This window comes from Plasmodium vinckei, assembly GCF_900681995.1.
Source record: "Plasmodium vinckei vinckei genome assembly, chromosome: PVVCY_12".
Classification (NCBI taxonomy): domain Eukaryota; phylum Apicomplexa; class Aconoidasida; order Haemosporida; family Plasmodiidae; genus Plasmodium; species Plasmodium vinckei.
In genome coordinates this window covers 725676-738487 of record NC_051304.1, presented here as the reverse complement: position 1 = coordinate 738487, position 12812 = coordinate 725676, and the positions used below count along the sequence as shown (strand labels likewise).

The 12812-nt window shown below is 21.5% G+C and overlaps 3 protein-coding genes across 3 annotated transcripts; 2 read left to right on the top strand and 1 right to left on the bottom strand.

Moving 5' to 3' along the window:
- Positions 1-86: 86 nt before the first annotated feature.
- PVVCY_1202070 (Cg2 protein, putative) lies at positions 87-7133 on the top strand (the record flags this gene model as incomplete). Its single annotated transcript, XM_008625217.1, has 1 exon — positions 87-7133. The coding sequence occupies one exon, from the start codon at positions 87-89 to the stop codon at positions 7131-7133; it is 7047 nt and encodes a 2348-aa protein (XP_008623439.1).
- A 505-nt stretch (positions 7134-7638) lies between these two features.
- Positions 7639-8427, top strand: PVVCY_1202060 (glutaredoxin-like protein; the record flags this gene model as incomplete). The annotated part of the gene is made up of 1 exon (XM_008625216.1): positions 7639-8427. The coding sequence occupies one exon, from the start codon at positions 7639-7641 to the stop codon at positions 8425-8427; it is 789 nt and encodes a 262-aa protein (XP_008623438.1).
- Positions 8428-8934: 507 nt separating this feature from the next.
- Positions 8935-11856, bottom strand: PVVCY_1202050 (cg1 protein, putative; the record flags this gene model as incomplete). Its single annotated transcript, XM_008625215.1, has 1 exon — positions 8935-11856. One exon carries the CDS (start codon positions 11854-11856, stop codon positions 8935-8937), a length of 2922 nt encoding a protein of 973 aa, XP_008623437.1.
- Between the last annotated feature and the right edge of the window lie 956 nt (positions 11857-12812).

Below are 12812 nucleotides of genomic sequence, written 5' to 3'. Positions count from 1 at the left end.
ACATATGTGTGTATTACCTATGTATATGGGCCTTCATAATAAACTTGAGTTATATCTCATATTGCGGAAATAAACAGTTAGGGAAAATGAGACAAGAAGAAGAAGAAGATGAATATGGAGAGTATAAAGGTGTTAGTTATTCTTTAATTATAAAAAAGGTTTTAAAAAGATCAATAAATGATTGGAATGTATTTTGTGAAATGGTAGAAAATGATAATGGAAATAATTATGATTTTTTAATTAGTGCTTTGATACAATATTGTAGACATATGAGAGAATGTTATTTAAAAATTTTAGAACTAGAAAAATATCGAGAAATGCATAAAGATATTATTGAAGTAATAAAAAATATATTATATTTTAAACAAAGTTATAATGAATTAAAAACAAAATATGAATATGATATATATTTATGTAAATTAAAAACATTAAATTTGCAATTAAATCAGAATAACGTATTGTGTGCCTTAGATTTATTAGCTACAAAAAAATATACACGATTTCCATTACTTTTCAAACAAATTTTAAAAGCACCTTTTGATCCAATTGTTCTTGAATTAAATAAGTATCAAATACAAATTTTAAAAAAAAAACTTATAGATGAATTTTTAATTAATTATTACATATCAAAAATACCAAAAGAAAAAGTGAATTTTAAATTTTCTCAAGGGTTAGTAGAATTAGAAATAATTAATCAAGTTAGAATAAAATTTATTACAGACTTTTTAACATGTACTATAATCGATGTTAATATATTATTTTTAAATGATATGAACCTTCATATATCACATAATTATAATTTATTAGTTTTGATTAATTATGCAATTATGAAAAAACGAATAAATCAAACTAATAATATTATTGGAGAAGGAGATATTTCAAATCGTAATGAAATAATTGAAAATGAACATATTAAAGAATCTAAAACAGATAACTTAAAAAATAATACAAATTTGTCAGACACAACAAGTACATATTATTCTGAATATAGTGAAAGTGAAACTTATGAATCCTCTTTATCAGATTGTGAAAATAATATGCAATCACCACTTAATAATACACAGAAACAAATAAGTGATAAAATATATAGATCTAAGAAAACAAGACATATAGGAAATATAGAAAATTATTATAAAAATAATAAAGGAAAAGAAAAAGAGCTTGAACTTTCTGATATATATTATGAAATATATAAAACTAGTAATTTTTATTGTAATACTCAAATTTTAGAATTTTTAAAAGCATATTTAAATCAATATAATTCATTTAATTATATAAAAAAAAAGTTTCAAATATATAAAAAATATAAAAAAACAAATAAAATTGAGTTTACACCCTCTTGTTATAATTACCATATAGATGATTCAAACTGTTTACTTTATTTAGACATATATTTATATGATATAGAATTTAGAAAAGAATTATATAACTTTTTTGAAAAATATAAAATTCCTATATTAAATGAAAATAGTGAAAAAAAAATTATATTACAATTTATTTTAAATAACAAAAATGGGAATGCCAAAATTAAATTATGGCCATTTGATTATTTTAATAAATTAAATAAAAAGAAAAGAGAAGAAATACAATTTGATAATATTTTATCATATTCTGAATTTATTATGTGTTTATTTTTGAAAAAAAAAATAAAAATGATTTGTTCTTACAATCCTTTATATATTCATCTTGAAAATTGGGTTGCCAAAGTGTCAACTTGTTTAACATATTTTTTATTTTCCATACTAAAAATATTCTGTACAAAAGCTACAAAACTAGCTATAGAGCAAAATACTAAAATACAAAATAAATATGGAGTAAAGTTAATAAAACAAGATCATACACAAACATCAGAGCATTCATATTTGGAAAATATAATTACACATCATGAATTAATAGCTGACTATTTTTTTGACATAAACACTATAGAAAAAAATCTAGAATGTATAGAAATTTCCAAACTTGAAAAAAAAAAAAATAGTATCTTTCACATTGGAGAGGTTATTAAGAATGTGTATGAAGAGACAGATGAAGGAGACAATATTTTTTTGAAAAATAAATTTGAAATAGTAGAAGTAGAGAAAAATAAAAATGATGAAATTCTATACATACTAAGATATACATTTTATAAACAAAAAATAGACTTATTTATGAATAAACAAAATGATAAATATATATTTAAATGTCATTGGGATAATATATTTTTAAACGTAATTAGTTTAGGATATAATTTAAAAATAATAATATATATAATATATTTATTAAACCATTATTCAAAATATATATATATATATAATTTATTAAAAGAAAAATTTAATAATAATTTAAAGCCAGGAAAAGATTTCTCCTTTGAATTAAATATTAGTAATTTATATCCAAATCTTCTTTTTTCAAAATTAAAATTACATGAATTTTTAAAAAAATATGATTATTCATCAAATATAGTTTTAACAAATTTTATTGAGCAATTTTTCGAGCACATTAATTTTTTTTACTACTTCTGTTCAAAAAGTAATGACAAAACAAAATGTATGGATACTGAGCTTGAAGACCATATCAAACAGGCCATACACGAAAATTTCCAAAAAGAAGAAGACAAAGAAGAGGATAGTGAAAAAGGGAAATATAGAAATAATTTCTTTTCTACATTTTATTTTAAATTTTATTTAACCGGAAGTGATGTCCCATTTATGTTATGCATTTTTGTTGAAGATAATGTCATATTTCATACATCTATTGTTGTATCTTTTGGAAATTCATATGAAGGGGAAGATAAAAATTTAGATAAAAAAAAAAAAACTAATGAAGAAAACCAAAAAGGTCCTTCAAAAAAAGGTGTAAATAATTATTTTATAATTCCTTTAATTCATAAAAAATGTTTAATTGATAATGATATGAATTGTTATTTGAATGGCTTGAATAAAATGATTATGTCTTTTTCAAATATGTTCATATCTTTACAGAAAATTTTACAAGTTAATTTTTATTGTCCAGTTTTATGTCCTTGCAATTTTGATCCCGAAGATATAATTGAATCAATGCCAAATGAAAATGACAACACCGAGAATTATGAAGAAGAGTTAGTACAAAATCAGGAAGATGATGACACCATATTTGGGTATAGTGATAATGAAATATACAAACGAAGCAAAAAAAAATGGAAAAACAGATCAATAGATTTAGAACAATTTATAAATCGAATAAATGATGAGGAAGAAGGAAGTGAAAAAGATGTAGACGAGCAAAAAGAGGATATCAAAAATTATATGCTACAGTTTTACTGTCAACTAAATGACGAATATGATATAAATAAAGAATATATAGCAAATCATAGAAACAATAACAAATTTATGTTTATAATTAAAATGAGTATACATGGTTCCTTTTTTTTTAAAATTTCTATAAAGGAACAAAAAAAATATATTAAAATTGATAATTTTCATAAAATGGAAAATAAAAAAATGATCGCACTTTTTTATGGAAGCATAGTTGTAAACATGAAAATAAAAAATTTGGAAATTGACGATAGAGAGGAGTTTGTGAAATTATCTGAAGAATGGGATGGGGAGAATACAAATTATGATAAAAAAGAGAGCGAAGAAAATGATGAGAAGCAGCTATCTGACGAGCCAAATAAGCAAATTGAATTTCTGAACAATACAATAAAAGATTGGGGCTTATTAAAAGAGATACATATAATTTTAAATGGTAAAAATAGTGTGTCAAAAATTTTGGATATTTTTTCAATTATTATTAAAAGCATGTTTGTTATTAATTTTTTTACTGAATTATATTATATTGAAAAAGTGATAGCTCCAACATTTATAATTCGAAATTCGCATTTGGCTAATATAGATATTATGTATTTGTGTAGATATGATAGTAATATAGTGTGCTCTATTTTTTTTGACATTTTTTGTGGAAAGAATAAAGACAAATCCAATGTTAATGAAAGTAATCTTAAACATTCTAAGGAAAATCAAACAAATCAAGATATAGATAAAAATAGAAATATAGAAAATCAGTTGGCAAATGGTGATCTATTTGACTATTCAGATATACTAAATAAATATGAAAATTATAATAGCAATGATGATGAAAAAAGTGAAAAGCAAAATAATAGTATAAATAAAAATTATGAGAAAATATTAAAATCTTTATTATTTATTAATATATGTTTTAATTCATCTAATGATTATATTAATAAAATATATTTAGGAGAAAAAGAAAATTTTAATATATATTTAAAAAAAAAAAAAAATATTTTTGATCTTCTAAAATTAATATCTTTAACTTTTGAGTTCCATTTAAATTTACACATTTTAATTAATAAAACAAATAATTATTTGAATAAAGAATATTTTTTAAGTCAAGTTGTTACACCGAATCTTTTTGAGATATATTACATAAATCTAATGTCTGTCCTTTTACAATTTAAAAAAGAAAATGAGACCTCTATAGATACAAAAAAATCAAATAATAATATTTATAATGAAAAAAAAAATGCAAATATTGATGAACTGTCTTTTTATATAATTCTACATCCTGATAATTTTTCAAAAATTGTTATAATTCCACATTTTAGCAATAATTTCTTAAATAAAAATGAAAATTCCAATTTTATAATTAACAACTTTTTTAAAAAAAGTGAAATTTTTTCCGAACTTAGTAAAACAAAAATGACTGATATGTTTACTAATACAAATGACACATCCTCAGTTTTTAATAAAAATATTGCAACTTCAGATTATGCCCAAACTAATAATATATCAAATCAAAGTGAAAATAATTTATTATCTGTTTCCCCTGATCAAATATCTAATCAGTTAGCTAGTGAAACCGATAAAGAAAAAAATAACTCTCTTGTAGGTTATAAATATTGTAATCACATTATTATTGACAATTTAAATGTTGAAGATTTGTTTGTTTTTTTATTTTTAAAATTTTGTAAATTTGTAAACTTTCAAAATGATCAAAATTCTGATGAGCCTTATGATTACACATTTAATCAAACACAAGACAGAAATACATCAATTAATTTTAAAGATTTTGAATCAAATTATAAAAAATATAAAATTTATAATACCTCTTATGATGGAATAAGTAATGATACTTTTGAAAAAGAGTTGGAATCTTTTGAAGAATATGATACATTTATAAATAATATTAAATATATGTTTAAACTTAAAAATAATATTATTATTTCTCAAATTGATTTTTTTCGTCCAACATTTTTATATGCAACATTATATACACTATTAGAGTTCATAGTTAGTTTAAAAAAATGGCTTATAATGTTTGATCATTTAAAATTGGAATATGAAAATTTTACATTATTTCAATCTAACCTTCCAAATGTATTTCAATATATGAGTGCAAAAAAACGTCAAACAGCTAATCATGAAGTATCACAAGGAGAAACAAAAGAAACAAACAATAATATATATATACATTTTGTTTGGTTTATTTATAATGTAAAAACTTTGCATTTAGAAAAATTAGAAAATAAAGATGAACAAAATAATAAAAGATATTATAGATCCTTTCATATTGACAATAAAGAAGGGACTAACTTAAATCAGACAAATAATTCTACAGAATTTGAAAGTAGAAAAATTAAAAAATTAAAAATTGAAGAAATCGAAAATTTAGAAGATACTTCAAATGAAGAAAATGTTAAAAAGAAGGAAGAGAAGTTGATCGCAAATGAAATAAAATCGAATAAAAGTTCTGAAATAATGATAAGTATTAATAAAAAAAAAGAACAAAAAAAAAATATTTTACACATGCTAAATGATCGTATTAATATAGGTGAAATAAATACAGACAAATTATATCATATGATAAATGCATATTCTTATAATAATAATGATATATTTTTAAAAAAAAATGAAAAAAAAATTGAAAAAAAAATTATTAAAAAAGATTTTATAGAGAAAGTGTATCTCTTTCAAAAACTGAGACTAAAAAAATGGGATGAAGGAAAAGTCGGATCTAAAAACTTTGAAGATAAACTAAAAAATGAAAATGATGACACAAATTTAGAAAATAAAAATTACAAACATAATAATATGAAAACAGATATAAATATGTATCCCGATTTTTCAAACAATTTGAAGGTCATAAATGGGTGTGATATACATTATTTGTTAAATTCGATTGTCGTATATTTTGAGAATATCGGAGAAGAAATAGACAAACACGATTCATGGTTTTATTGCAAAAGGGAAAACAGTGATGATGACACTAGCCCATGCGATCGTTTCATTTTGAGTGAGAACAACATTTTAAAAGAAACTTCAAAATTAAATTCAGCACTCAATATTATTTATAAATATATACGTATATGGCTATTCAAAATGGGAGATAATAATATTATATCTTTTTTTAATACAATTAATCAAATAATATATAGCCAGAAAAATTTATGTGAATTTTCATCTTTAGTTTTTAATTGTGTTTTATCATATGAAGAGCATTTAAAATTTTGGACATCGGAAAGTGCAAACCACCAATTTTCAATGCCATTTATTGAAACAGAATTTTTATTTTCCGAAGATGAAGTAGATAAAATGAATTCTCAGATGGAAAAAAAAAACAATTTTTTGAAAATGAGGAAATATAAATTTGTTGAATATGTAGTACCTTTCAAAAAGTATATTCAAAATTATATGACATATAGAGAGGAAGTAATAAGCAATGTAGCAAATAATGCAATAACTGATCAAACAATAACAACCAACACAACTAATGATAAAATAAAGGGGTATGATAAAATTTCAGTGAAATACAAAATATGGAAATATATGCCATGCCCATTTAAACAAATATATATATATCCAGAAAAACAAAAATTTATTTCTCTCAATAAAAATGAGTCTATTAGTTTAACTTTTAAAATAGCTTCTATACCTGTTAAAAATTTAAAAGAGGTTTATATAAATAATGATTCATATATTAAATTTCTTGTTTATAATAATATTGATTTAAATTTAGCTCATCAAAAAGTTATGCAAATATTACAAGCTTATAACTTGATGCCAAATTATTCGCTAGTTGCTTCACAAACAATTTTACATTCAGAGACTTTTGATATATTATTGAAAAATTCAAATAAAGAGGAAAACAAAAGTTAAAACAAAAATTTATAGAAAAAAACATATCAAATTATGTTAAAAGATTAACATTTTTTATTTATTTATATACACTTGGAAAGGGGAAAAAATAAATGTATTTTTAATATACCTTTTATTTAATTTCCAACGAAAAAAAGTGATGCCCTCTCTTTCACTAAAAGAGGGCTTCATATAATATATACATTACATGATTATTCAATTTTTACATGCATGTGCATATATTTGTAAGTATATATTTTTTACTACATGTTTACGTAAATTGGCATTGTCACAATGTCTAAAAAATTGAAAAAAACAGTTTAAGCAATTCTACAATTTTGACTAATATCAACTAAATGTGCGCCGACATTTTTCCACAGTATTTTTTTTTATTTTAACTGTTTAAATTCAATTAATTTTTTTTTTAAAAAACCCAATGAAAAGAAAAAAAAATAAACTATATAAATATTAATGTGATATAAAATGAAATCCAAAAGTTAGTATAAAAAAGAAAAAAAAAAAAAGAATGAGTAAATATAAAATAGCATCATATATGATTTGCTGCCATGGAGTTTTCAAAATATATTTAACATATAAGAGTTATTTTCTTGAACAAAATTTAGATCAAGCTAATAAATTTTTAAGTATTAAAAATAATATGCTTACTTTCTGTGAAAGAATAAACAATAATACAAAGGAATATAACACAGTGTTAGTAAAGAGTAACACATTAAACGAAAGCAACCCTACAGAATATCAAACCGATTTTAAACAAAATGAAAAATATAATTACAATAAAAATGATGAGATAAAATATGAAAAGGGGAAACATCATCGACAAGAAGAAGCTACATTTTCGAGCGAAGAAATAGTATCTGGTGAAAAGGGGGATAATACAAAATATAGTAAAGAAACAAATTTGAATAATGATTTATGTGATATGCATAATAATGAAGTAGATTGTAAAAGCATGGAACAAACAGAATTAAATACTGAATTAAGTCAAGATAATATTGATTTAATTGAAAATATATTAAAAAAACATAAACTAGTTTTATTTATGAAAGGAACAGCTTTAAATCCATTTTGTAAATATAGTAAATTAGCAATAAATATTTTAAAATTAAATAAAGCAAAAGAAATATATACTGTAAATATTTTAAATGATGATGTGTTAAAACATTCTTTAAAAATATATTCTAAATGGCCTACATTTCCTCAATTATATATAAATGGAAAGTTTGTAGGGGGAATAGACAAAATACAAGAATTACATGATAATAAGCAGCTTCAACAAATGCTACAAATTATATAAATTACACCCATTTTTATTTTGTTTATCAAACCGAATTTTCACAAAATATCATTTATTTGAGTTTTATATTTTGTTATGGCATTGCATGTGGGGAAGCATATGTATATATTTATTATTTTTTTTTGTAATATATTATTTACTATTTATTTTTATGTTTTCTATATGGTTATTGGAAACATCCAAAAAGTTGAAAATAAAAAATAAAATGTAAAGAATAAAACATATAAGTCTGAGCATTGCTCTTTTAGTAATTCGAATTAATAAAATTGTATGGCGAATTATAAAAAGAGTATAAAATAAAAATAGAGTCATAAAAAACCATATATTTATAAAATTTGTAATAAATAAAAACATCAAAAAAATTATATTATGAGCATGTTACATAACAAATAATTAAAGCGGAATAAATCTGTGGATATATTTGAAATTTTAAGCTTCTATAATACCAAAAAATAACGAAATGAAAAAAAAACTTAAAAATGGATAAAAGACAAATGAGGGGAGAAATTATATAAAACTGAAAAAGTCATAAGGGAATAGTTTCCATAGGATATGATTTTTTTTAGGAATATAAAAATGAAAGAAATCATTATATCTTTCAAAAAAGTGATGCAAATATTTGTTGTAAATCTTTTGATCACTATAAACTAAGCTTGATTCAGGTACATATGCAAAATATAATTGCTCATCATTTTGTTGGTATGACTTTAAATCCACATTTTCTTTTTCACCTGATTGAATATTAGAATTATGATCACGAGAATTGTTTTTTTTTTCATTTAATAAATTATTTGTTTCTATACTGTTATGCTCTACTTGTTCTTTATTAGTGCTAACCAAAATGAGGTAATGCACAGAATTTTGATAAGCAGTCGGATATTCTGAAAACAGTTTTTTTTTCCAATCATTAGGAGCATAGCAAACATAATCCCAACTAATAATTACTGCATGATAATTCCAGTATATATGTTTAACTATATTTCCAATATGAAAAATCGGAGTACTTTTATATACTCTATTTCTTATATAGTTTCCTAAGCCAAAGTCATAATTTTTTCCAAATTCAATTTGTTTATCTTTAGGTAAAGCTTCTAAAAATCCAAAATTATTATAACCACTATAAGAATAATTGTTATTACCATTAGTAACATAATTGTAATTACTTAATGAGTCTTGATATGTGTTACTATTTTTTTTTAAATTATTTGAAATAGTTTTTTCATAATTTATATCTTTATGTTGGCTTTTTGTATTTTTGTAATGTTTATTATTATTATTATATAGATAGTTATTATTTGGGGTTCTCGAACTTGCTGCATTTGAATTTTTGAAACATTTTATCGCATGTTTTTGTGCTTTTATTGCTGTGTGTAATGTAGGGTGAGCACAAAAATAAGGGGATGCTATATGCACATAATAATGGCATTCTGTTGTTGTATAAATTTCAACAACTTTTGTGTATGATTCATTATTATAGTGTAATGAACAAACAAAATAAATCGTAGTTATGTGATCATATATTTCATCTAGTGATGTTTTACATTTGCCTCCTTTTAAATCTATAGCTAATACTTTATAAAAATATTCAGTATCTGTTTTGAGTGTTTCATATGGTTTATCTACCATATATGTACTAATATAATGTGCATTATTTAATGCTGAATAATAATTATTTGAAAATAATTTATAAAAAAAGAAGTCGTAAAATGAAGTATGTGATATTAAATTGGCTGATTTATTATTCAATGGGGTAGACAAAAATGGATCATTTAATTTTTGTGATGAACTATGTGTTATATTTTCAAGATTTTTAGAATTTTTTTTATTTTTCGATTTTTTTTGCATCTTTGATTTGATATAATTTCTATAACTTTGATTCATTTCTTCCATTTTTATATAATAATAATTTTCTTTGCTTAAATTATAATTTGTTTTTAGTACTGGAAAAATATCATATGCTTTTTCATAAAATGGAATACCTTCATTTGTTGAAACAGAAGAAAGACCTAAAGGGATTATAGGATATTCTATATCTCCATATTCTGTTTTTTTATATTTAATAACACTATTAGGTAAACATACTTCATATACATAATCATCATTTTTTACAAAAGTATAGCATTTATTCATTATATTTCGTAATAAAAAATGATTAGGAGGATTTATTTTATCTGTATAATTACAAAACATATATGCACTCAAAGTTATACGATATATATGTTTTATATTTGGATATTTTGAATTTATAATTTTATTTAATTTATCTTTTAATGTTTTATAATACAAATTGCTATAAGTATATTGATTAAATGTTTTAAAAAAATAAATTTCATTATCTAATTTTTTTAAAATGATATTATAAAGTTTTGACAAATTTGTATTAGTGTGTATATATATTCTAAATATTAATGGGTAATATATTTTATCTAATTTAGAAAACCCATTAACTTTTAAATTATTATCACCACATAAATATAATACCTCAAACATGTATTCCCCATCGGTGTAATATTGTACAACGGTATTATTACTAAATAATAGATCATTATTATTTAAATAGGGTGATGTAGATTTATGTTGATCATATTTATTTAAATTATTATTTGCCATAAAAATTATATATTTATTTATACATAATTTTAATATATTTTGATGGTATGAAAATACTTCGATACACAAATTATTTATAGATAACATTTTTCCCTTTATTATATGATTTTTAACTGCTATATTATTATTTATACTTTCATATGTTCGATTCTTGTGATATACATTTATTTTACGTTTATAAAAAATATAATCGTATAATTTTTCGAATCTGCATTTTAATATATCACATATGCTTATTCCATTACGTTGATACTTTTTTTTATAATAAAAACTGGATAAATCATTATCTTCATTTTGTGTATTTTTTTTTGTCAAATTATTGTTAATACTTTTATATCCATTAGTTTCAGTCTTCTTATTGGTGATATTGTCCGGTTTCACATTTGAGTCTCTCTTATTTTTTTCATTTTCAATATCACTTCCATTATTTGAGAGATCGGTTGTAGGGTCCAGTGTTGAATCTATCGATACTTCATTTTGATAGTTTGGATAAGTTACATAATTTAATCTATTATTTGCATATTCCAAAAGATAATTTTTTTTTAGTTTGTTTTGTACATAATTGTCAATATCATTCGATTTAAAATCATTAAAAAAATAATTATTTAAATCGCATATATTTTCAGTATTATCATTGTTTGCTTTAGTCAGTAAGCATATAAAAGAGTCATTGCCAATTGTTATGTTTGTATATTTTTTATTGTTAGGTATGTTAAGTAATTCACTAGGCATACTATAATCTAATTGGATTTCATATTTTGTATTTAATATACATAGACATACTAATATATTTAACGATAAAACAAGATATATAAGCATTTTATTATAATTGCATATTATTATATAATAAATTATTTACCACTCCATCAATTTTATTATTTAAAAAAAATCTGTGTGCAATGCTATATTTTTTTTCTCTCCTTTTTTTTTAACAATTAAAAATAATAGCTAGATAGGAATATACATTTTTTTGGTTTATCAATTTCTTTCCTTTTTATTTCTTCAAATGAACATACTGTGTTACGTTGTTTAAATTATATCATTAAGGAGAAAAACATATATAAATTAATAATATATTCAAAATTATTTTAAAGGTGTAAATATATATATTTTTTTTAAGTTTACATTTTATTAATTAGTTTATTCCATTTTATTTTTTATCTTATAATTTATGTAGATATCTCATACTTGTTTGATGAGTTTACAATTTTTTTATATATATGCAGTAAAATCCTGAAACATTTGGAATATACCTTAATGCAACTATATAATTTTATTTAATTTATTATAGCCTACATAAAAAAATAGGGGCCTTTATAATTCTATTTATTGGCTTGCTTTACATATTTTTATTTTTTCTATCCAATGTATTTATAATTTTACATATATTATTCATTATGTAATTTTTATTTATTATTTTTTACGGTTTTTTATAAAACTTAAAAAAGTATATATTAAATTGCTCTCTTTTTTTATAGTAATGACGTTATGGCGTGTTGCCAAATTAGCCTTATACTATATGAGCATATTGTGAAAAATATTTTTTATTTTTTTGCAAACCTTTTTATAATTTTTTAAATGCTTACATAATTATATAAACTTTCGAATAAATTTATATGCTTTGAATTTTGCTATATTTTACTTGAACTTTTTTATAATATTAGCAGATAGGTATGCATTTTTATTGGATTGAAAATGTAGGCCATACATAGGCATGCTTAATATAACGTGGTTAGATATAATAAATGAAAAAAGCATTGTTTCCCCTCAATTTA